The sequence below is a fragment of the Salvelinus fontinalis genome, chromosome 34 (genome assembly GCF_029448725.1).
Source record: "Salvelinus fontinalis isolate EN_2023a chromosome 34, ASM2944872v1, whole genome shotgun sequence".
Classification (NCBI taxonomy): domain Eukaryota; kingdom Metazoa; phylum Chordata; class Actinopteri; order Salmoniformes; family Salmonidae; genus Salvelinus; species Salvelinus fontinalis.
In genome coordinates this window covers 24283688-24310409 of record NC_074698.1, presented here as the reverse complement: position 1 = coordinate 24310409, position 26722 = coordinate 24283688, and the positions used below count along the sequence as shown (strand labels likewise).

The 26722-nt window shown below is 45.8% G+C and overlaps 1 protein-coding gene across 1 annotated transcript; it reads right to left on the bottom strand.

The window, feature by feature from the left end:
* Positions 1-904: 904 nt before the first annotated feature.
* Positions 905-26722, bottom strand: LOC129833551 (neurexophilin-1). The gene is made up of 2 exons (XM_055898229.1): positions 26222-26722; positions 905-6027 (listed from the first exon to the last, which is right to left on the bottom strand). Exons 1-2 carry the CDS (start codon positions 26273-26275, stop codon positions 5260-5262), a joined length of 822 nt encoding a protein of 273 aa, XP_055754204.1. The 5' UTR covers positions 26276-26722; the 3' UTR covers positions 905-5259.

Sequence of the window (26722 nt, the reverse complement as noted above, 5' to 3'; positions counted from 1 at the left end):
CCCCCCACCTTCTCATGCCATCACTAGTTATTTTCTCAATTGACTATGGTCCCGTTCCCTATTATTCCTGCTGAAACGCCACTTCCCCAACCAGATGCTCGCACTCACAAATTGTTTTCTCTCCCAGAGAGCCAAAACGCCTCAGTCTGTGCCAGTACGACAACACTGGTGTCCGTTGTTTCTCTCCCTTTAGACTGTTCCATGTAAACTCTATTCACTCTATTCTCCTTCACCACTACCAGCTTCCTCTCTCCCTGTGTGTCAGCCACAACATTGCTGTTATATAGATTTCACATTCACAAGAACCCTGCCTTCCAAATTAGATTTCTATTCTTCTATCTTGTTGACTTTTTCCCTTTTCTTTCATCATCTCCAGCAAGGTTATCCTGAGGCAGGCGGCGCTTTTATGGAAACAAGGGGGCGTTGGCAGAGGGATGAGGAGATGGAGGAGAGGGGCTTTGCCGCCAGCCATGCCGTAATCGATCTTGTTTAAAGGGATGTAGTGAGCTGAAGGTTTGAACTCATCTCCTCGTTAACAGTTGTCTGGGATTTAATTAAGAAGCCGAACGGATTTAATGTCAATTACATTCCCAAAATAAAGGAGAGAGAAAAGTCACAAAGAAAGAAAGAAAGGAGAGGCTCATTAAAGGAGTTGCATGCATCATCCTAGTTGAAACATTAACCCCTTTTCTCGAGTTTATTTCTCTTTCCTCTTTCTCTCTCTCTTCGTGTTTCTGTAAGGGCCATTAACACACATTGCCACATCTTTTCTTTGCCGTTGGCGCACAATATGAGCATATGCAAATTAGACAAAATAAAGATTTCATCGACATTGACACTTTCTGGCTCACAGTGAATTTGTCAAGCGAAACAAGATATAAGACTGGAGCCTGTTTCTCGACAATTGAAGTGATACGTTCTTTTGTGTACTTTATTGATTTTTTGAATGTCGGAAACCACAATTAATGCCATCATATCATCCTTATGCTATATCATCAACATGACACTGAAACAAAAGAATGTGAAAAGATAAAACAGACCACTCCACGGCATGACCCACATTAAATACAACTTTATTTAGGTCAGAGAACTTGTAGTTTGTATATGTATATATATATATATCTGACGGTCAGTTCTGTTTCTATTGTGTGCTGTGAGGACAAGCATTGCCCTGTGGCCTATGGAAGGCCAACTGTCCACAAGTCTGTTGGCACTCCATTGGACAACAATAAGACTGTCACCATAACAACACTGGCCATCCTACAGCAACATTCTCTCTTCTTCCAACCAGCAGCACCCTATGTTTGAGCAGCCATAGAGGAGCATGCTGGAGTCTCAGTGATATATTGCTGTTCATTTGCGAGGATGGGGTGAGGATTGGAGCGAGGGACTGGGGAAGGTAGAGAGGCGGTACATGTGACCCAGCAGTCATAACAGTCCAGCAGTGTCTCTGTTAGTTTTCTAGTTGTCAGGAGGGGGTGTGGCTCCACCTCAAGGTGTTTTACTCCATGTCTCCTCTGAAAGTCCAGATGTCTTATCCAGATGTTACAGGGCTGGTGGAGGGATGGAGGTGAGTGGGGCGTCAGTAGGTTAGGCAGGTTGGCACACCTCTAGGCCTAAGCCTGTTTTCCAGGAAGTCTTCTTGTCTTTAACCTGACAGATTGGAAGGAGGCTGACGTAAAATACTTTAAATGGAGAGGGGGGGGGGCGGCAATTGTGTGTGATCTCACTGTGAGGGTTCAGTTGGCCTCACTGTTAAGCCGAGAGATTAGCCAGATGAGCTCCGAGCTGGACTCTGGCGGGCGGGGATAGAGGGAGAGAAAGAGAGATGGATGAGGACCTGCCCACAGTGGTTCAGCGCCAGGGCAGGGGAGGTAGCCCCGACACAAGAACATGGGGGCATGGAGGTTAGGGGAGCTGGTCACAGTGAGAGGAGAGACACAGAGAGGATAGGAGGGCATGTTGTGGGTAGGGGAAAAGAGAGCCCAGATGGGCAGAGAGGAGTAGGAAGAGGAGTGGGATGAGTTTAGGCCAATGGCAGACTTCCACACACTAGTTGGTAAATCCCAACATTACAAACTGCGACATGAGGCTATACTTCCCTGCATGCCAACTCTGAGAGGGAGAGGGACAGGGTCTTGCCAGGCAGTACTTGCATCAGTTTACTGTGAGACAGGGAAGGTACTATGCTTACATGCACAATTCTGTTGGAGTATCTGGGTATTCAGATGAACTCTGTGGACCCCAGGAAGAGTAGCTGCTGCTTCTGCAAAAGCTACTGGGGATCATAATAAACAAACAAATCAACTGCACTTGGACTCTAATATGTTCTGAATACTGTCTACTGTTTGCATGCTTACTACTGTATAATGATATTCCATTGATGGTTGCATGAGGCACATTTTCCCAAAAGGTTGCAAGCACCAACAACTAATGCAGAGCATTACATAATTTTTTGTCTTCAATCGCTTCCTTTCATGTTTAATTTGTTCCTAAGAGGTCCAAAACTGCCTCTTAACAATTGCAAATATTCACCAGAAAGCTGTCATGCAAACAACAGTAATCTGAATGTAATGTTTACATGCCAAATACTGACTTAATAAATCCCAAACAAATTGTTTAGGAAAATAGTATTGTACACTCGTTTCACTTGAAATGAGCTCATTCGGATTACTGGACTCTTCTTGTCCAATATGGGTGTTTACTTGTTTAATTCAGACTCATTGAATTCTGACTAATTCCAGATTATTAGTGTGCATTTAAACACAGCAGGTGTGACTATGAGGATTGACTGTGACACTAGTGATAAACCAGACAGATCTATTTTACCAGCATCTCGACAAGGGAGAACCACCACAGACAAACCACTGCATATTGTCTTTTCAAGTAAAACATTTGCTCAGAGGAAAACCAAATCACCAGTAAGCATCAGGGGTCTGAAGTGTAGATTGGGGTTTATGCGTCTGAATAAACAGTAATATCTTAGAAGATAATTTAGTCTTTGTGATGTTAGTGGTTAATGTTCCCTGCTGGACCCTGCAGGGCTGTTGTAGCAGCAGCAGAGACAGGCAGTCTGAGAGAGGCAGCAACGGCAGCAGAGAGAGGCAGTCTGAGAGAGGCAGCAACGGCAGCAGAGAGAGGCAGCCTGAGAGAGGCAGCAACGGCAGCAGAGAGAGGCAGCCTGAGAGAGGCAGCAACGGCAGCAGGGAGAGGCAGCCTGAGAGAGGCAGCAACGGCAGCAGCCTAACAGAGATGTTGTGGTTATGGCCTCATAAAGACAGGGGCTACCCAACTCTTTAACAGTAAATTAAACACCCAGACACTTTGATGTTCAGATCTCACTTACAGTACTTCCCATATATAGCCTTGTGAGTGAGCCTTTCTCTCTTTTATTCTCTCTCTCTTCTATTCTACCTACAGTCAAATTGCTCCATCTCTACCTGATGTGATGCTCCCGTACCCCCCACAGGAGGAGGACTTTATAGTGAGTGGTTCCTGATCCAAGTCACACACTGGCCTCCCAGGCCTCAGTGCTACAGAAACCCCACTAAGCTCCCTCCAGACCAATCAGAGCACAGCAGTGCCAAAGGCCAAAGGCCATGGGGTTCAATCACTTCTGTTATATTGAGGTTTTTCCTTTTTACAAATACATTAGTAATACCATATATTATGCATTCAGTGTTCAAAGTTTGACACCTGCCATTGGAAAATTCATAGTCAGGAAATCATCACGTAGTCTATATAGGTGCTATGAGTCAATTTCCAAACAGCCCATATTGTCAGTACAGAATCAGTTGTCCCTAAATGAGATGTATACAGTATTTTGTCTAGTGTTGTTGTTTGTGAAATGGACATGAGTTCAGCCAGCCAGTGGCTGTTCATCTTGATGAGAGAGCTGTTAACTGAGGGCCAAGCTGCTGGGCCAGGGAGCCATAACACAACTATCCACTATACCCCTCGCTGTGCTCCTCGCTCGCATCCTAATAATCCTAACTTGATTTCCAGGAATACATTTCGCCCTCTCTCGGTGAAGCCTTAATTAGTTTTATTTTAATTTATTCCAGATAATGATCAGACTTTAGTGAACACACAGCGTTTGTCAGGAAAGAGAAATCTCCCACACACAGCCGAAGTTATCAAAGCTTGAAATCAGGAATCCTGACTGCAACAAAATGTAATCTTTTTCATACAGAGGGGACAATAGAAGGAGCTGAATACTCTACATCGCCTTCTCTCTCCACTTTAATTAAAAGAGCTCTCTGAATCTCTCATTTCTCCCCCTCTCCCACTTTCGTGCTCACTCTCGCTCTCTCTCTCTCCCCCTTCCCTCTCTATCATGTGTGGAGAGGCAAGTGCCTATCTCTATGCAGAATCAAGTTATTTCTCTCACGTTGAACTTAAGCCCTGTCCCATATTTTTGTCTGGCGATTGCTTTTGCTTTCTCTCTTTGCTCTCTCTCTCTCTTTCTTTCTTTCTCTTTCTTTTTTTTCTTTCTTTCACACTCTCTCAATCTCTCTTTTCTATGTCATAGAGGTTACATAATTCAGGGAAAGATAGAGATGATGTTTGATAGAATGTCATACCTTTAGAATAAACATTGGGTGGGATAGCCTATCGGGATGACATAGGATAGAGGTGGGGAGAGAGAGGGTTGGCGTGGGATAGCCTATCGGGATGACATAGGATAGGCGTGGGGAGAGAGAGGGTTGGTGTGGGATAGCCTATCGGGATGACATAGGATAGGCGTGGGGAGAGAGAGGGTTGGCGTGGGATAGCCTATCGGGATGACATAGGATAGGCGTGGGGAGAGAGGGTTGGCGTGGGATATGGGAGCATTGGGAAAGAAATGGAAAGTGCCCTTTTGAAAGTAGAGTGCTACCTCACCTGAATGACAGTGTTCACGAAAACATTCATAGATGTTTGTAGGTGTTTTCTGTATTTAGCAAAGTAGGTAGCGAAATTAGAGGTTTGAGTTGAGGTAAACGTGTGTGATGATGTTGGGCGTGCTAGTTACTACTGTTCCTGTCGATGAATGCTTCATGACAGCACTAAATATCAATGCCTCACTGTGTGCATACTGTATTTGTTGCATATATACGTTTTTACAGGGTACAGTAGTCTGGCTACAGCGAGGGGTTGTCTGGTGAGGTGTTGCAGCAAATTACATAAAAAGTTTAATCCAGCTCAATCTGGTGGCCCCTCACCCTACAGAGTCACTCCTGCCCTCGTCCCTCCTCTCCCCCTCCTGTGTGTCCCCCTCTAGCCCGAGGGCAGGTAGGGCATCTCGTTGTGGTAGTTGTAGTCCGGGCAGACCTTCTGGACCAGGCGGTAGTCTGTACTGTAGAAGGAGATGTAGATACAGATGACCTTGAAGGGCTTGGAACAGATCCAGGAGACATGGCTCTGTGTCTGCTCCTGGAAGCAGGTCTTGGACGGGTCGTAGTTGCACAGCGACGTGCGCTTGCTGCGGTCCACCTTCTCATAGTCCACGCGGCAGTTGAAGATCTTAGAGTCTTTGGGGTAGACCACGCTCTGGCGCTCCAGGTCAAACTCCACCGCCTTGACCGGCGGCACCAGGCTGACTGAGATGTTGCCCTGGCCCGTGGAATTGTGGCGGAAGTAGACGCTGAACGTTCCGTTGCCATGGTCTACGATCTTGCCGGTAATCAGCAGGTTGAGACGCACCGTCTTGATATTAGAGTAAAAGTCTCCCCAGCCAAACATCTTCTTGAACTTGCCCGTCTTGACGATGGGCCGGCGTTTGACGCGGGAGGAAGAGGAGGTGTCTGGCTTCATCAGGTCACTACCCAGCATCTCCCAGAACTCCTGCTTGGAGAAGGGAATGGGTGAGCGGTAGGGCAGCTCCAGGGAGGTGGCATTGGCTGCCCGACTTTTACTCTGGAGCATCCAGCGACTCAGGGGGGAAAGGGGAGTCTGACTCCCCAGGAGACCCACCGTCTTAGAGGACGACCCGTCTGCTGAGGAGCTCTTGGGGCTTGGAGAGTCATCTTCTTGACCCAGGGCCAGCTGGAGATAAAGGGGGAAAGGGAAAGAGAGAGAAAAGAGGAGAAAAAAGGGGAGTTATTATGAAGGGAGTAAGAAACAAGGACAGAAAAGGAATGAAAGATGTAATCGATACTTAATTTAGCTCCTGGTGCTATAGATATCAACTGTGACATTCTATCAATGTTGTACTGTTATAAATTAATGTTTGAGTATGCAGGTATATATGTTGTGCTGTTACATTCTGGTGTCTATTCAGGTTGAGAACAGATATACCTTAACGTCTGGTTTTCAGAGAAGCTATATTGCTCCCCAAGCAGCAGATGAAATAGAAATCGACTCCTATACCTTCAGCTACTTGAGAGGCCTGGGGGGATGAAGGCAGAGATTTAAGCCCCATAGTGCAGGCCTGAGTGGAGAAACAATTATTGCTTCGGTGCCTTCGGTGTGGGGTTGGAGGAGGGGCAGGCGAATAAACCTTGATGTGCAATTAAGGTTTTTTATGTTTTAATTTAAAAATCTGTATTGGCACACACACAAAACTGTCAGATGTTAACAGTGAGTGAGGAGAAAGGAGAGAGAGAGATAGGACAGTCGTGCTCGGCTCAGCCGTGGCTTTGTGGAGTGTGTGTGAGAGCAAGCTATAATGGGTAATTATTAGATGGTAATGATCTATTAACAGGTAGGCGCTGTCGCCTGTTGGAGCCCGGAGTGCTCTTCTGTCCTTTTGATCTAACCGTGGAGAGGATAGGAGTCTGTTTGTGTCGCCGTTCCTCTGTTTGTGTTAGTGTCATTATGCAATGGATGGTTGCCGGAATGTGTGTGGACAGTACCCTATTAGCGAGGCATAAGTGTGTGTGTGTGTGTGTTTGTGTGCATGCTCTCTCTCTCTCTTTCTCTCTGCCAGATAGAGCAGGGTTTCTCCCAGTGATCCCACTGTTATACAGTGATTCATAATGCATGCTGCTCTGTCTGTGCTCTGATCCATCCACTGTTTTGAGTGTCAGGGCTTCCTTATACCGGTTTAGTCAGGATTATTAAGTCTTACTCATTCTTACTCCATTTTATACAGATTTCTACAGGCTCACTCAGATTTGTTCTCTTGCATTTCAGACAGTCTTGTAATATTGATTTTCTGTCGCTCTAAAACATGTATTTCCTTTCGTAACAACTTGCATTGCATTGCAGCAGTCTGTAGAGGATTCCCTACTGATGTTGTTGTGTTATGGTCTAGCTATGGACTCAGACTCTGGAGGAGATGAGGAGTCCCCAGACCTCAGCCTTTCTGTCTGGTCCCTCTAGGGCTGTTTGAGTTACCTGGGCTGGGCCACAGTCAATACTACACATCCCTGGTCTGGGTACCTGGGCTGGGCCACAGTCAAGAATACACACCCCTGGTCTGTTGACCTGGGCTGGGCCACAGTCAATACTACACACCCCTGGTCTGGGTACCTGGGCTGGGCCACAGTCAACACTACACACCCCTGGTCTGTTTACCTGGGCTGGGCCACAGTCAACACTACACACCCCTGGTCTGGGTACCTGGGCTGGGCCACAGTCAACACTACACACCCCTGGTCTGTTTACCTGGGCTGGGCCACAGTGAACACTGTCTCCCATGTTTCCCACAGAGAGCTGACCCTCATTCAGACACAAACACATCAGCCTGACAAGGAACCCTGTTGGCTAAAATGTGATATTATTTGACATTTCTGATAGCGTCCCTGAGAATCCCTCCTTGGCTTCATTAATAATGAATAAAATACATGGAGCAGAAGACATATTGATGAATATTCAGAAGCCTTCTCTTGCCTGCGAGTGCGTGCCAGGCGCTGTGACTGTGATTGCAAATACACTATTCCCCCTTGTCCCTGAATGATGTGCCACTTTGGGTTTGACTCCTCTCCCTTCATGGGACGGTGTCTGCTGGGCGAAGAGCAGCACGCTGCCTGTCTGCCAGTCTCCCTAGGTGGCACTGCAGAGTCTCAGTGGTGGCTTATCACAGTGCCCTCCAGGGTTGTGTGGAATGTGCCACTGTATGAATCTTTATGACACTCTGTCTCTTGTGTTTACATTGAGCTCATTTCCCAGACACTCAGTGATTCAGTGACTCGGACAGGCAGTGATTCAGTGACTCGGACAGGCAGTGATTCAGTGACTCGGACAGGCAGTGATTCAGTGACTCGGACAGGCAGTGATTCAGTGACTCGGACAGGCAGTGATTCAGTGACTCGGACAGGCAGTGATTCAGTGACTCGGACAGGCAGTGATTCAGTGACTCGGACAGGCAGTGATTCAGTGACTCGGACAGGCAGTGATTCAGTGACTCGGACAGGCAGTGATTCAGTGACTCGGACAGGCAGTGATTCAGTGACTCGGACAGGCAGTGATTCAGTGACTCGGACAGGCAGTGATTCAGTGACTCGGACAGGCAGTGATTCAGTGACTCGGACAGGCAGTGATTCAGTGACTCGGACAGGCAGTGATTCAGTGACTCGGACAGGCAGTGATTCAGTGACTCAGACAGGCAGTGATTCAGTGACTCAGACAGGCAGTGATTCAGTGACTCAGACAGGCAGTGCCGGCAAGGAGAAGAGCTGAACAACAAACACATATCCCCTCTATAATACAATATCACTGAGCCATAGATGTGGTCGTTTAAGGAGCTGAATATGTAAACAGAGCATTCGGGGTGAGACAGGACGTGTGTGTTAGAGGTTAGGGAAGAGAGAGTGCTTCTGTAGAACAAACGATTGAAGTGCACAGCGTCAGTGTGGGAGACATGTTAGAACGGGCTTCATGGATGATTACTGGGGTAATAAAACAATGAGGATGAGATCCCCCTCGCTTTAGAGCAGATGGTTAACGGCTTGAAGAAACGCTTGTGTAGTGAGTCACCGTGCTGAAGGTTATACACTGGCCTGCTTATGTTGACGGATGTCTGAAGTGAAAGATGGAAACACATGCTATGAGGCTGAATAGTGCTGTATAAGACTGACATAGCATGGCACAGCAGTTTGAAGAAGATGAATAGACCTGTTTAACAGCAGCTGTATTAGGTTGAGTTGTAATCCGAGGAACAATATTGGTGTTAGGTTTCAAAGTACTTTTGAATCTTCATAAAGAGTGCTTATCAGCCGATCTGAGCTACACAAAGCTGAAATGAGGGCGAAGGTGCAATCAGGTCAGAGTCTGGGGTTGTTGGCGGGGGGTGATTTTGTCGTCTGTCTGCCATGTGTGAGTCAGTGAAATGGTTGGAGGGAATGTGGGGGGTCTGCAGGCTCCATCACTGTGGTAATTGTGACGCATTAAGCGTTAGTGAGTACAGGCCTGGGGCCTCTCTCGCGGCAGGGGGTAGAGGAACGGGAGAGGATGAGAGGGAGGAAATGATCAACAAGAGCCCACCAGCTCCACAGGAAATATTCAGACTATTAAAGTGACAGTTACACCATTTTACCCTCCTGTTCCCCTGGCATCACGGCACACAGTTGCTAAAAGCCAGAACAGAGATTATGGAGAAAGTTAGCTTAAATCTCTGAACTAACTCTTCTGTTCTGTCACAGTGCTCAGGTGGTGATGAGAGGCCATGGTGTCAACTAGAGAAATACTGCTACTGAAAATAGAGAGTTTTACCTATTCAGATGTGTCTTCTCATCAATATCCAAATGTATAGAGATGGTGTATATGGTATTTGATCATATAGAGGCACACAGCAGGTGTTTTTGCAGCACATCCTTCTCCTGGGCAGCAGATGGCTTCAATAAGCTCTCAATTTTCCTCTGGCTGTTGAGTTAAAATCTTCATCTCTAATATGACATCCATTTTTAATTAACGGCTCAAGCGCCTGCTCAAATTTCCAGAGTGTTCTCCGACGCTTTGTGGGGGTTTTTCCCTCCCACCAAACTCCAGACCTAATGTGTTCACTGTAGGAATATTCTCCTTCTGTTACATGATTAAAATCGGAGAGCGGCTGTGCCCTTATAACTAATTATTCCACTGGCTAGCGTGGACGGGAGGGCCGGGGGAGGGAAAGGTAATTTCACAAGAAACAAGGCGTTTGACTCTTAATTAATAATTTACGTCAGCTTCAAGGGGATCACCGGAGCTTAGCTCTGCGCTGGGTGGATGAACTCACTAAATTCAGCTCTATGCTGGGTGGATGAACTCACTAAATTCAGCTCTATGCTGGGTGGATGAACTCACTACATTCTGCGCTGGGTGGATGAACTCACTAAATTCAGCTCTGCGCTGGGTGGATGAACTCACTAAATTCAGCTCTGCGCTGGGTGGATGAACTCACTACATTCAGCTCTATGCTGGGTGGATGAACTCACTAAATTCAGCTCTGCGCTGGGTGGATGAACTCACTACATTCAGCTCTATGCTGGGTGGATGAACTAACTACATTCAGCTCTATGCTGGGTGGATGAACTCACTAAATTCAGCTCCGCGCTGGGTGGATGAACTCACCACATTCAGCTCTATGCTGGGTGGATGAACTCACTAAATTCAGCTCTGCGCTGGGTGGATGAACTAACTACATTCAGCTCTATGCTGGGTGGATGAACTCACTACATTCAGCTCTATGCTGGGTGGATGAACTCACTAAATTCAGCTCTGCGCTGGGTGGATGAACTCACTACATTCAGCTCTATGCTGGGTGGATGAACTAACTACATTCAGCTCTATGCTGGGTGGATGAACTCACTACATTCTGCGCTGGGTGGATGAACTCACTAAATTCAGCTCTGCGCTGGGTGGATGAACTCACTACATTCAGCTCTATGCTGGGTGGATGAACTCACTAAATTCAGCTCTGCGCTGTGTGGATGAACTCACTACATTCAGCTCTATGCTGGGTGGATGAACTAATTACATTCAGCTCTATGCTGGGTGGATGAACTCACTACATTCAGCTCTATGCTGGGTGGATGAACTCACTACATTCAGCTCTATGCTGGGTGGATGAACTCACTAAATTCAGCTCTGCGCTGGGTGGATGAACTCACTACATTCAGCTCTATGCTGGGTGGATGAACTCACTACATTCAGCTCTATGCTGGGTGGATGAACTCACTACATTCTGCGCTGGGTGGATGAACTCACTAAATTCAGCTCTGCGCTGGGTGGATGAACTCACTAAATTCAGCTCTATGCTGGGTGGATGAACTCACTAAATTCAGCTCTTCGCTGGGTGGATGAACTAACTACATTCAGCTCTATGCTGGGTGGATGAACTCACTACATTCAGCTCTATGCTGGGTGGATGAACTCACTAAATTCAGCTCTGCGCTGGGTGGACGAACTCACTACATTCAGCTCTATGCTGGGTGGATGAACTCACTACATTCAGCTCTATGCTGGGTGGATGAACTCACTACATTCAGCTCTATGCTGGGTGGATGAACTAACTACATTCAGCTCTATGCTGGGTGGATGAACTCACTACATTCAGCTCTATGCTGGGTGGATGAACTCACTACATTCAGCTCTATGCTGGGTGGATGAACTCACTAAATTCAGCTCTGCGCTGGGTGGATGAACTAACTACATTCAGCTCTATGCTGGGTGGATGAACTCACTACATTCAGCTCTATGCTGGGTGGATGAACTCACTAAATTCAGCTCTGCGCTGGGTGGATGAACTCACTACATTCAGCTCTATGCTGGGTGGATGAACTAACTACATTCAGTTCTATGCTGGGTGGATGAACTCACTAAATTCAGTTCTGCGCTGGGTGGATGAACTCACCACATTCAGCTCTATGCTGGGTGGATGAACTCACTAAATTCAGCTCTGCGCTGGGTGGATGAACTAACTACATTCAGCTCTATGCTGGGTGGATGAACTCACTACATTCAGCTCTATGCTGGGTGGATGAACTCACTAAATTCAGCTCTGCGCTGGGTGGATGAACTCACTACATTCAGCTCTATGCTGGGTGGATGAACTAACTACATTCAGCTCTATGCTGGGTGGATGAACTCACTACATTCTGCGCTGGGTGGATGAACTCACTAAATTCAGCTCTATGCTGGGTGGATGAACTCACTAAATTCAGCTCTGCGCTGGGTGGATGAACTAACTACATTCAGTTCTATGCTGGGTGGATGAACTCACTACATTCAGCTCTATGCTGGGTGGATGAACTCACTACATTCAGCTCTATGCTGGGTGGATGAACTCACTACATTCAGCTCTATGCTGGGTGGATGAACTCACTAAATTCAGCTCTGCGCTGTGTGGATGAACTCACTACATTCAGCTCTATGCTGGGTGGATGAACACACCACATTCAGCTCTATGCTGGGTGGATGAACTCACTAAATTCAGCTCTGCGCTGGGTGGATGAACTAACTACATTCAGCTCTATGCTGGGTGGATGAACTCACTACATTCAGCTCTATGCTGGGTGGATGAACTCACTAAATTCAGCTCTGCGCTGGGTGGATGAACTCACTACATTCAGCTCTATGCTGGGTGGATGAACTCACTACATTCAGCTCTATGCTGGGTGGATGAACTCACTACATTCTGCGCTGGGTGGATGAACTCACTAAATTCAGCTCTATGCTGGGTGGATGAACTCACTAAATTCAGCTCTGTGCTGGGTGGATGAACTAACTACATTCAGCTCTATGCTGGGTGGATGAACTCACTACATTCAGCTCTATGCTGGGTGGATGAACTCACTACATTCTGCGCTGGGTGGATGAACTCACTAAATTCAGCTCTATGCTGGGTGGATGAACTCACTAAATTCAGCTCTGCGCTGGGTGGATGAACTAACTACATTCAGCTCTATGCTGGGTGGATGAACTCACTACATTCAGCTCTATGCTGGGTGGATGAACTCACTAAATTCAGCTCTGCGCTGGGTGGACGAACTCACTACATTCAGCTCTATGCTGGGTGGATGAACTCACTAAATTCAGCTCTGCGCTGGGTGGATGAACTCACTACATTCAGCTCTATGCTGGGTGGATGAACTCACTACATTCAGCTCTATGCTGGGTGGATGAACTCAATAAATTCAGCTCTATGCTGGGTGGATGAACTCACTACATTCAGCTCTATGCTGGGTGGATGAACTCACTACATTCAGCTCTATGCTGGGTGGATGAACTCACTACATTCAGCTCTATGCTGGGTGGATGAACTCACTAAATTCAGCTCTGCGCTGGGTGGATGAACTAACTACATTCAGCTCTATGCTGGGTGGATGAACTCACTACATTCAGCTCTATGCTGGGTGCATGAACTCACTAAATTCAGCTCTGCGCTGGGTGGATGAACTCACTACATTCAGCTCTATGCTGGGTGGATGAACTAACTACATTCAGCTCTATGCTGGGTGGATGAACTCACTACATTCAGCTCTATGCTGGGTGGATGAACTCACTACATTCAGCTCTATGCTGGGTAGATGAACTCACTACATTCAGCTCTATGCTGGGTGGATGAACTCACTACATTCAGCTCTATGCTGGGTGGATGAACTCACTAAATTCAGCTCTGCGCTGGGTGGATGAACTCACTACATTCAGCTCTATGCTGGGTGGATGAACTAACTACATTCAGCTCTATGCTGGGTGGATGAACTCACTAAATTCAGCTCTATGCTGGGTGGATGAACTCACTACATTCAGCTCTATGCTGGGTGGATGAACTCACTAAATTCAGCTCTATGCTGGGTGGATGAACTCACTAATTTCAGCTCTGCGCTGGGTGGATGAACTCACTACATTCAGCTCTATGCTGGGTGGATGAACTCACTACATTCAGCTCTATGCTGGGTGGATGAACTCACTACATTCAGCTCTATGCTGGGTGGATGAACTCACTAAATTCAGCTCTGTGCTGGGTGGATGAACTCACTACATTCTGCGCTGGGTGGATGAACTCACTAAATTCAGCTCTGCGCTGGGTGGATGAACTCACTACATTCAGCTCTATGCTGGGTGGATGAACTCACTACATTCAGCTCTATGCTGGGTGGATGAACTCACTAAATGCAGCTCTGCGCTGGGTGGATGAACTCACTACATTCAGCTCTGCGCTGGGTGGATGAACTCACTACATTCAGCTCTATGCTGGGTGAATGAACTCACTACATTCAGCTCTATACTGGGTGGATGAACTCACTACATTCAGCTCTATGCTGGGTGGATGAACTCACTACATTCAGCTCTATGCTGGGTGGATGAACTCACTACATTCAGCTCTATGCTGGGTGGATGAACTCACTAAATTCAGCTCTGCGCTGGGTTGATGAACTCACTAAATTCAGCTCTGCGCTGGGTGGATGAACTCACTACATTCAGCTCTATGCTGGGTGGATGAACTCACTACATTCAGCTCTATGCTGGGTGGATGAACTCACTACATTCAGCTCTATGCTGGGTGGATGAACTCACTAAATGCAGCTCTGCGCTGGGTGGATGAACTCACTACATTCAGCTCTATGCTGGGTGGATGAACTCACTACATTCAGCTCTATGCTGGGTGGATGAACTCACTACATTCAGCTCTATGCTGGGTGGATGAACTCACTACATTCAGCTCTATGCTGGGTGGATGAACTCACTACATTCAGCTCTATGCTGGGTGGATGAACTCACTACATTCAGCCACTTTCTATCTGTTTTGAACTCCTTACTTATTTTGGACAAGTTCAGTTCTACCATCCCACTGGACCTGCAGCTTCATTTAGTATGCTGAGGGAGAGACCTTGCTCTGAATTGGCTATCAAATTTGTACATTATAAGATATCGACAAGGCGGCTGAGTGGAGTGTGGTGCTGGAGCAGGATAGCAGGAGGAGAGCGAGAGCAGTGGTTGATGGGATAGAACGGATTAAAGCAGAGTTCTGCTACTGTATATGCCCACCTGTCTGAGAGGACCTGAGAGGGGACTGGACTCTCTCTCTCTCTCCCTCTACCTCCCTCCCTTTCTCTCTCTCTCCATCCCTCTAACTCTCTCTAACACACTCTCTCTCTGTGGTGATGCACTGTGGAATACCGGGCTTAACTTTCATTTGAGGTCATATCAGTGGATATAGTTAATACTATCTGTCTTTTGTGTCTGGTTATATTGCAAACACAAACATCAACAGTGTGTGGACATCTCCATCAACATTGTCATGGCTCCAACCTACATCCTTCATCTCCTTTAAGCTCAGTCTGTTCTAGAACAGTAAACAGAAAACCCTTCCAGATTAGAGCACTACCCTTGGAGACATATAGTACTGTAGTCCTTCAGATCACTTAAACATCTCGGGACTATACCCTGGAGGCCCCTAAGTCAGCTGCTTGTTGGAGTGGGTAGTTACTTGTGTGTCTTTTCTCCCTCCCTACTGTAACCAAACAGCCCTTCACAGACTGGTGAGGTCAGCAGAAGCCCCATCACCCCCGGATGATTTCACCAGGAGCCCCCGTCACAGCCTGGTGAGGTCAGCATGAGACCCATAGCCCACTGCATCATCAGGAGGACATCACTAGTGGTCTCTTTGTAGTAGCAGATTGTGACAGATGTCCCCTCTTCAAATAAACCTGCTTCTATTTCCAGTAAAAAGGAGTTCCGCCACCATCCGCTCTCTAAAGCTGTTTGTTCTTGAGATAACTTTTTATTTACATAAATAAAAGTATATTCAGCACAAATAGGAAGCTCTCGAGTGGCTAGCATTCTCAGAGGAATAAAATTGTGTGACGCTTCCTTCCTAATAATCAAAGGTGAAATTACTTATAATGCTATGGAATTAGAGACAATTTATGCTTGATCTGAAAATGTCGTCGGAGGTTTCGTATGGAGGGTGTGACGCAATTGCAGAGTCTCCAGAGGCATGCAGAGACCAAATCGAGCTCTGTACGGCATTGCTGCGTGCTCTCAAATGTTTTAACAATGCAGAGGGCTCTGTATAGCTCCACAGTGACATGATTGGTTGACAGCAGAGCTGTTGTGAAGGAAGTTGTCAAGGAAGTGAGTTTGTGTTAATACAGGACCTCCCGCCCCAACCTACTGTCAACCAATCATGTCAATGTGGAGCTATACAAAGCCATCCGTATTGTTAAAATATTTGAGAGCATGAATGCTTGCTCTGACTTCTGCGGAGGCCGCATCGCAGTAAATGCTGTAAGGTCACAGCAGACGTCGGATTGACCGGGCAGAGCCTTTTACAACCTCTGTATATCATTGTTGTGTGGTTCAAACAATTCCTGACAGACACACTGTAACATATTCTCCAGCACAATTCATCGAGGCCCTTTTTTTCTATGTGCCCCAGTGTTTCAGAGGACAATGCCACAACTGATTGGGCAGGAGAAAGGGCCATCTCTAGGGTCATCCATGCCACACAATGGCGCCGGAGGGGATGGCTAATGTTTTACGGGCTCCTAACTAATTGTGCTATTTTTTGTGTTTTTTCACGTTGCTTGTAACTTATTTTTGTATATAATGTTTCTGCTACCGTCTCTTATGACCGAAAAGAGCTTCTGGATATCAGAACAGCGATTACTCACCTCGAACTGGACGAAGATTTTTTTTCTTTAATGAGTCTCATGCGAATGATTTACTTCTGCTCCCGGACCAGGCCCAAATCCCCGTCATTCGCATGAAGATGAGACGGAGATACAGGGGCCGCAGATCCGGGTGCCTTGTGAGAATTCGTTGGCGAGTGGGTAACCCGGCTCTACCATTTGTCCTATTGGCCAACATGCAATCACTGGAGAATAAACTGGATGAGCTCTGTTCGAGACTATCCTACCAACGGAACATTAAAAACTGTAATATCTTATGTTTCACCGAGTTGGCTGAACGACGACATGGATAATATAAAGTTGGCTGGATTTTCCGTGCATCGGCAAGACAGTTACCTCCGGTAAGACGAGGGGTGGTAGTCTGTGTCAATTTGTCAATAACAGCTGGTGCGTGGTCTCTAATATTGAGGAAGTCTCTAGGTTTTGCTCACCTGAGGTAGAGTACATCATGATAAGCTGTAGACCACACTATCTACTAAGAGAGTTTCCATCTATATTTTTCGTAGCTGTCTATTTACCACCAAAAACCGATGCTTGCACTAAGACCGCACTCAACGAGATGTATAAGGCCATAAGCAAACAAGAAAATGCTCATCCAGAAGCGGTGCTCCTAGTGACCCGGGGACTTTAATGCAGGAAATCTTAAATACGTTTTACCTCATTTCTACCAGCATGTCACAAGTGCAACCAGTGGAAAAACAATTCTAGACCACCTTTACTCCACGCACAGAGACCTGTAAAAAGCTCTCCCTCGCCATCCAATCCTACTGATTCCTGCGTACTAGCAAAAACTAAAGCACGAACTACCAATGACTCGCTCAATACGGAAGTGGTCAGATGATGGGGATGCTAAGCTACAGGACTGTTTTGCTAGCACAAACTGGAATATGTTGACTTCCGAGTGGCGCAGCGGTCTAAGGCACTGCATCTCAGTGCTAGAGGCATAACTACAGATCTTGGTTCGATTCCAGACTGTATCACAACCGGCCGTGATTGGGAGTCCCACAGGGCGGCGCACAATTGGCCCAGTTTTGTTTGGGTAGCCCATCATTGTAAATATGAATTTGTTTTTAACTGACTTGCTTAAAAAAAATACAAATTCTGGGATTCATCCGATGGCATTGAGTAGTATACCACCTCACTCACCGGCTTCATCAATAAGTGCATTGATCATGTCGTCCCCACAATGACCATACGTACATATCCCAACCAGAAGCCATGGATTATAGGCAACATTCCCACCGAGCTAAAGGCTAGAGCTGCCGCTTTCAAGGAGCAGGACACTTATAAGAAATCCCGCTACGCCCTCCGACGAACCATAAAACAGGCAAGCGTCAATACAGGACTAAGATTGAATCCTACTACACCGGCTCTGTGAACGTTGGATGTGGAAGGGCTTGCATAATATTACTGACTACAATGGGAAACCCAGCCGCGAGCTGCCCAGTGACACGAGCCTACCAGACAGGCTATATGCAATTTATGCTCGCTTTAAGGCAAATAACACTGAAGCATGCATGAGAGCACCAGCTGTTTCAGACGACTGTGTGATTACACTCTCCATAGCGGATGTGAGTAAGACCTTTTAAACAAATCAACATTCACAAGGCCAGACTGATTACCAGGACTGTACTCAGAGCATGCGCGGACCAACTGGCAAGTGTCTTCACAGACATTTTCAACCTCTTTCTGACCGAGTCTGTAATACCTACGTGTTTCAAGCCGACCACTATAGTCCCTGTGCCCAAGAACACTAAGGTAGCCTGCCTAAATGACTATCGCCCCATAGCACTCACGTCTGTAGCCATGAAGTGCTTGAAAGGCTGGTCATGACTCACATCAACACCATCATCCCGGATACCCTAAACCCACTCCAATTCGCATACCGCTCCAACAGATCCACAGATGACGCAATCTCAATTGCACTCCACACTGCCTTTTTCCACCTGGAAAACAAAAGGAACACCTATGTGAGAATGCTGTTAATTGACTACAGCTCAGCATTCAGCACCATAGCACCCACAAAGTGCATCACTAAGTTAAGGACGCTGGGACTAAACACCTCCCTCCACAACTAGATCCTGGACTTCCTGATGGGCCACCCCCAGGTGGTAAGGATAGGCAACAATACATGTGCTACGCTGATCCTCAACACGGGGGCACCTTAGGGGTGCATTCTTAGTCCCCTCCTGTACTCCCTGTTCACCCACGACTGCGTGGCCAAGCACGACACCACCATTAAGTTAGCTGACAACACAGCGATGGTAGGCCTGATCACCGACAACGATGAGACAGCCTATAGGCAGGAGGGCAGAGACCTGGCAGTGTTGTGCCAGGACAATAACCTCTCCCTTAACATGAGCAAGACAAAGAAGCTGATCGTGGACTACAGGAAAAGGAGGGCCGAACACTCCCCCATTTACATCAATGTGGCTGTAGTAGAGCGGCTCGAGAGCTTCAAGTTCATCATCAACAAACTATTATTTTCCAAACACAGTGAAGAGGGCACGACAACGCCTATTCCACCTCAGGAGACTGAAAAGATTTGGCATGGGTCCCAGATCCTCAAAAAGTTATACAGCTGCACAATCGAGAGGATCCTGACCGGTCTGGTATGGTAACTGCTCGGCATCCGACCGTAAGGCACTACAGAGGGTAGTGCGTATGGCCCAGTACATCACAGGGGCCAAGCTTCCTGTCATCCACAACCTATATACTAGGCAGTGTCAGAGGAAGGCCCAAAAAATTGTCAAAGACTCCAGCCACCCTAGTCATGTTCTCTCTGCTACCGCACGGCAAGCGGTACCAGAACGCCAAGTCTTGGTCCAAAAGGCTCCTTAACTGCTTCTACCCCCAAACCATAAGTCTGCTGAACAATGAATCAAATGGCTACCCGGACTATTTGCATTGACCCTCACCCTCCTCCCTTTTTTTTATATGGCTGCTACTCGCTGCTTATTATCTATGCATAGTTACGTTAGCCCTACCTGCATGTACTTATTACTTCAAGTACCTCGACTAACCTGTACCCCGGCACATTGACTTGGTACCGGTACCCCCTGTATATAGCCTTTGTTATTTTATTGTGTTCCTTTTTTTACTTTTGTTTATTAGGTAAATATTTTCTTAACTCTTATTTTCTTCAAACTGCATTGTTGGTTTAGGGCTTGTAAGTATGAATTTCACGGTAAGATCTACATCTGTAAAATTTGATTTGACAATTGCGCTTGTGCAGAAACGTGTCTTCTGTCTGTGGACAGGCAGCTTTGTGCCTGTCTGGTGATGTGTCACAGAGCACAATCTCCCTCTACCCATCATGCCTCTCTCTACTGCTGTATGTCAGTCAGTCAGGCAGCAGGGGATGCTGAGGGCCTGGGGGGCTGAGGGCGGCCTGAGGCCCAGCGCTGGGGTACTCGCTGGGTGGGCAGGAGAATGGCGCACCTCTAGGGTCATCCATGCCATGCCTGCGCATAACTCAAGCTGTTTTATAACCCGAGCAGGAAGTGACAGCCTATCCATAATAACACCACTGGCCCTTTTCTCTGCCTCTTCTCTAAAGCTCCTCTCATTCACTGTAGTGTGTCTGTCTAGCTCTTGTCTGTTGGAGGAATTATTGAAGTACAATAAGAATCCATTGTCCACAGGGAGGTGTTTTAATGTCTGTAACCTCTTGTTACACCGTGACCCTGCCTGCTCTTGTCTTGGACCTGGTCCATCTTGTGAAAGAGTTTTGATCTCAATGAAACCTGGATAAAGGTTAAACAAAACAATCAATACAGAAAATGAGAGACAGAGATATGGCTATAGCTTATCTGTGTTTGTGAGGCCATAGTATAACTGTACTGTTTGTGACTGATTGATACTGTTTGAGGCTGTGATTGAACTTGGAGACAGCAAGACAGAGGCACTAGGACTATAATGCACAGCTTTGCATTGGCAGTCATCTAATGTGTTTGAGCTGATACAGAATTGGTGTATTGTACCATATTTGTGTGGCCATGTACAGTCTGTGTCTCTCCGTCTCAGTTTGGAATGCTTTGGATGTATTGTTGTTGTACAGGCGGAGCATGGCTGGTGTTGTCCTGCTTAGTGAGGGATGAATCTGGGTGGACAAGGTCACTGACCGTGGGTATCTAAGAAAGATGACTCAAAGACTTTCTGACAAGACAAAATAGGGGGAAAGAGCTGCATGGTTTAAAATGACCTTCAGCCAGTCTCTTAACCTTAAATATCACAACACGCTGTGGAAAGTTAATATCTTTCATCAATATGAAGAATTGAAAATACGAACACCTAAAATTGCACTGGCAACTAGATGTCATCTGTAATGATCCTATAGACTTCATAGTGGACAGGGGTAGAAAGGCTGGAGTAAAAACAGATCAGTGAGAACAGACCCTGATGTTCAACATATACATAAAGCTCAAACAACACATAGCTGTATAAACATAGATCAGTCATGTAGCTGCAGATGCCCGGCCTATAACCAGAAAACATAGAGCTGTATAGATCGGAGTGGTGTCTGCAGCCTAACTTCATTGCGAGAAGCCCCAGGTAATACGTAAGACATCACACTGATGTTTCAGCACCATGGACAGGAATCGCAACTAACACGGGAACATAGAAGACGTTTTCAGCACCATGGAAAGGGAGCGCCACTGATGCTAAAACCCACGAAAGTCGAGAGCCACTTCAGATCCTTGGACAGCACCTCAGATCTCTTACTGGGTGAATATTCCACACACATCTGTTGGCCTATGGCTACTCTCTGTTGTTCCCATTCCATTTCCCCTTAATCTTAGAATTGTAAAACTATATGCTCATGCTCTCTGACAACTACTGTATGTATAGTGGGTGACAATCTGTGGAGTGTGGACATGTGCAACCTCTCAAGGTCTCTGAGAACCTGAGGCTTCTAGCCTATAGAAGACCTTGTTCAATACGTGCCTGCCTCTCCAAAACTGGGTGTAGTGAGTTCACTGAATGCGTGTGTGTAAGAGCAGAGCTCCTTCATTACTGGTGATCCCTGCTGTTTGAAGGTTACAATGCAAATTTCAGACCAGTGCTCCATGGCAAATAACCACTCACGTGTCCCTTTGGTGTGTCTGTCTGTCTGTCTGTCTGTCTGTCTGTCTGTCTGTCTGTCTGTCTGTCTGCCTGCCTGCCTGCCTGCCTGCCTGCCTGCCTGCCTGCCTGCCTGCCTGCCTGCCTGCCTGCGTGCGTGCGAAAGCGAGATTGTGAATGTGCAATATACAGTATTGTCTTAGTTTTACCAGTACAATTCACTTCTTATTACTTGCATACTACTGCACCGAAACCCTCATCCATGCCTTCATCACCTCCCGACTGGACTACTGCAACACTCTCCTCCCTGGTATCCCCACCAAACGCACCAACAGATTCCAGCTGGTCCAGAACTATGCTGCCAGAATCCTCACCCGCACCAGATCGACTGAACACATCACACCAATCCTCATCAATCTACACTGTCTCCCTGTGCAATCCTGTATTGACTTTAAGACACTCCTCTTCACCTACAAAGCCCTCCACAACCTGGCATCCACCTACCTCTCTGACCTTTTCCCAGTCTATGCCCCCTCCCGCTCCACCCGCTCCTCCTCTGCTGGTCTCCTTGTCACCCCCTCATTCTGCCTCTCCACCATGGGTGCCTGGGCCTTCAGCTGCTCGGCACCCAGGCTCTGGAATGCACTATGCCCACACATACAACATGAAGCCACAGTCATCTCATTCAAAAACCTCCTCAGAACACACCTCTTCATAGGAAGCCTATAACCTGTAGCCTGTAGTCTGTGATTGACTCTGTCCTACACCCCTTCTCAGTATCCATGTGTCACCCAAACCCTTACCCTAAACCTGTCCCTTTGCCTATTCCCAACCCTACCCCCTAAACCCTTACCCTAAACCCTTCCCTTTGCCTAAAGCCAAACCCTTACCCTATACTCTACCCAAGCCCTCCCTCCCTCATTTTATTTGTCCTGTTTTGTCTGGTGCTTTGATTTTAAATTGCACATTGATTGTTACATTTGATTTGATGTAGACGTACTGTTAATGGAAAATGTCCATGAGTGTCCTGAAATGCGTCCGCCAAATTCCATGTATTATTATTATTATTATTATTACTACTGTTACTACTCCATCTATTCTACGCTCTATCCATTTCAACCCCTCTCCTTCCCTCCGTCTTTCTCTCCCCCAACTCTTTCATTTCATTCTGTCTCTCTCCATACTCTCTGTTCTCGTTGTATGCTGTTCTACACATTTCTCTCCTTGTCTTTTCTATCCTATTCACACTAGGCTGTCCCTCACCCTGTATTTGACTGCTAACTCTCCCTTTCTGCACTCTCTTCCTTATTCAGCCCTTTTGTAACCCCAGTCATTATGAGCATGGGCACATGGCACACAGTGGATATGTTAGGGGCCAGACTCCCCTTACCTGTCTCTCGCTCTGTCTTTCTCTTTCTCTCTCGATCTGTGTGTGTGTGGTGTGTGTGTGTGTGTGCGTGTGAACCTGGAGAAAGCACAATAACCCTTGATATTGCCTGTCTTACTGTAAGGATCTAATGGTATTGCTATGAGACTAGTGCTGGGTTAATAGCTCTAATATAAACATTTAACAAACAAATTAGTTGTAATAGGCTCTTGACTGTATAACACTGAATGCTCGAGCCATTTAGTGCATTAAAAACAAATGAATCCAATCTCTGAGCTGCATGTCATAGAATGAAAAATTGCTAAACCCTCGCCAAAAACGTACTATAATTTCTCAGCATAGCAGTCAATTTCAAAGCACTCTGACTAAGATTGTTTATATTATTCATATCAACCAATGCATGGCATAGTAATTAACATTTGAGACGCTAAATCCATCACATCATTGTTGTTTTCTTCGTGTTGATAGAGTATTAACAGCCTTATTTCCATCCAGACAGAGTGGGTTTATACACCCTAGAGACAAAGGCTACACACTGATATTGAGTGGGGCGGTACAATAGGGAAATCAGCTGAATTTGAATATAAATGCATGGTCTATCATTATTAATCTGAACTCTATTGTGTAATAAGTTGGATAATTTATTAATTGCTCTATAATTTATCAATGTCATGCGGCTAATGAATTACCCAAGATCCCCTGCTGAGAGATGTGGTGCGCCACAGTTTTTAGATAGGCAACATGGTAGAATATTGATAGAAACTGCACTCCAATTAATTACATCATTAGCGCAATCCTGCTGCGTTTGAGAGTATGTGGCAAGCATGTGTGAACATACACCTTGAAGCGTGAACATGCTCTCCAACTCCTAAAACCTCTCTCTTAGATGGGAGGAAATGGAAGGGGAGCATTTATTCAATTTGTCAAGTAATAGGGCCAATGTCATCTATTAATAATATGTCTTACGACCCAAATCATTTGTGAGACGTGCAAATGTTCAATCAATGAAGAAAAATAATTTTGAGACAGTGGTACATTTGGCCTAATGATGACTTTTATTTTGAATTATCCATAATCTCATTTTCATTTCACGTAGGCTAAACAGCGGCCTATGTCTTTATTTAAAATAGGTTACCTACTTTTGTATTATTTCAGCCAGTAGTTCTGAAAGTGGTGCTCCCCGTTTTTTGTATACTACCTCATCAAATTGTGGACCAAGTCATCCATTTCGTGTAATATGTTACATCAAAGACAGTACAGTATGTAGGCAGAAACTGCTTCTCCAATAGAAATCCCTAATCACACTTCTAGGTGATATCATGGTGATGTTGGCTAGTGGGCTGAAACAAGTCACTGGGTCTAAAGGGAACTGCAATGTGCTGGCCGTCAAATCAAAAGCACTGCTTCGATATAATGTTGGTTTTGGGGAAAATGAAAGGGTGTCAGTTTGTCACTTTCACGAGGTTGGAGTAATAATATGTTCAACTACTTAAGACGTTGGCTCGAATCTAGGTTGTGCCTTTAGATTTCAAGAAAATTAACAACTAAGGAAAAGAATGTCACTTCTTTCACTGACTTCTCAAACCCCAGCCTGCTCTGCTTGGTTTGTTTCGCAGGTGTTCCCAGGAAGTCTTGCGATGTTACACCTCTGGGTTTAGAAACTCTGTACTTACATCCCGCAATATTTTTACAATATTTTTTTGCAATTCGTATGATATGTTAAGAATCCAATTCTTACTATATTTTACGAATTTTTTGTGCTTAAAATCCTGGATTAGGAAACTACCCAGTGGGCAAAAACGTGTTTAATCAACTTGTTTCCACGCCATTTCAATCAAATAAATCAATGTGATGACATTGAATCAATGTGGAAAACTGATTCGATTTGAAAAAAATAATCAACATAAGGGGATTTCGTTCCCCCCCCCCAACTTTTAACCTAAATCCAATGACATGGTGACATGTTTTGTTGATTTCACCTTGACGTTACATTAGTTGCCAACTCAACGATAACTAGACGTTGAACTGACATCTGTGCCCAGTGGGTAACAACTCTTTGAATACTTTATTATAGCCTACAATTCACCTGTATACTACAGTCTTTGTTCAGTCAGAAGCGCCCAAGGTTATTCAGTGTGTGTGCCTTTACAAAGCCACAAGGTCGCCCGCTCTGACACAAAGGTGTCACAACAGAACTGAACACAACAAACACATCAAAGAAGCAACCTTGCGACAACACTTGAATTTAGCCTACGTCATTCAGTTTTTGTTCTTGATGCTACAATTTGCCTCTAAATTTGCCAACTTAGATTGTTGCTCTATATATAGATATAAATGTAAAGCATGATGACGTAAATTTGTTTAGAAAATTAAAGTCTAGGATAAAATTTTGCACACAACATGGCCAATAAACATGCCCAATAAGGCACTTAGTTTCATCTTGATGTTAGTTATGTTTATCACATTAAAAGCGTTACATTTACCAGGACTCTAAATCCTGTGGTAATTACAGATCATTAATCACAACATAATTTTGATTGAGTATACACCAGGTTGCACAGTGTGATACCTGAAATGGCATAGGCTACAGTGCACTAACGTCGAATTCTGTTGCCTGCAATAATCAGCTAGTGGTCAATATAAAATTCTAGAAATTCCTTCTTTTTTTTTACTCAACCTCAACCATTAAAATATTGACCAGACTTTACCTGTATGGGGGACACGTTGCACTGTGTCTCATGCCAGGTAGCCTATTCGTCTCGCCTTTGTACCGTTATTAAGTTATCTTTTTTTTATTTTTTTTAATAACATATAGTAATGATCGGTCAAAGAGAGTCCCCCTTTCGTTGTCCATCAACAAACAACTTCAGCAATGGATAGAATACGCTTCAACCGAGGAACTCCAATATGGAGATTTGAGGCACACTTATTAATGTACCGGACCGTTGTCCGTGGCGCAGCATGCTATCCATGGCAACCGCTCACAGCGTACTCACTCACGCGGGTCTCTGCCCTGGGAGAGGGAACCTTGTCGGGTCCAGTAGCTTGTGCAACAACGTATGCACGGTTAATTCCCTTCACTTTTCGCCAAACAAATGAGTGGCACCTGTCTGAAGGAAGAGGTAGCCTAGTAACGACGGGGGTGAATTGACATGGAACTATGGACACAGACACACATATGACTGGTGTAACTTTTTTACACTGCTGGGCACCGCCGCCCCTTCTTGCTTACCAAGCACGCTGTTCCGTTAAGGAGAAGCAAGATAAAGCCGTGGTTGGAACGCATTTTTCTGCGGAGTTTAGTGCCTCAGATTCCCGCTTCAGCCCGAAGTCAGCTTTCATTCACGAAGACGCTATTCCTTCCGCACTGTAATCCCAAAAGCTAAGATACGGTCCCATGTCCAACGCAGGCTCCGCTGCTACACCTGGGCGCCTTCCTTTACTTTTCCCTGGGTTGAGTCCAATCACTATAACATTGGAAATCCATGAGAATGTACCGCATTACCATCCACGAAAAATAGTGTATGCAATTCCTGCTCAACCTGCAACAGTGTGAGTGAGAATGAAGTAGATGATATGTAGTCGGCTGTATCAGTGTATATCCACCGGGGTGAAGCCTAGTTGATGAATGGAATCCTTGGCGTTGCTCATATCAGCGTGTGTGGACTGACAAGGAATCGTATACTGGCATTGGCGTTTAAACAGTCTCTCTCTCTCCCTGCCTCTCATGCGT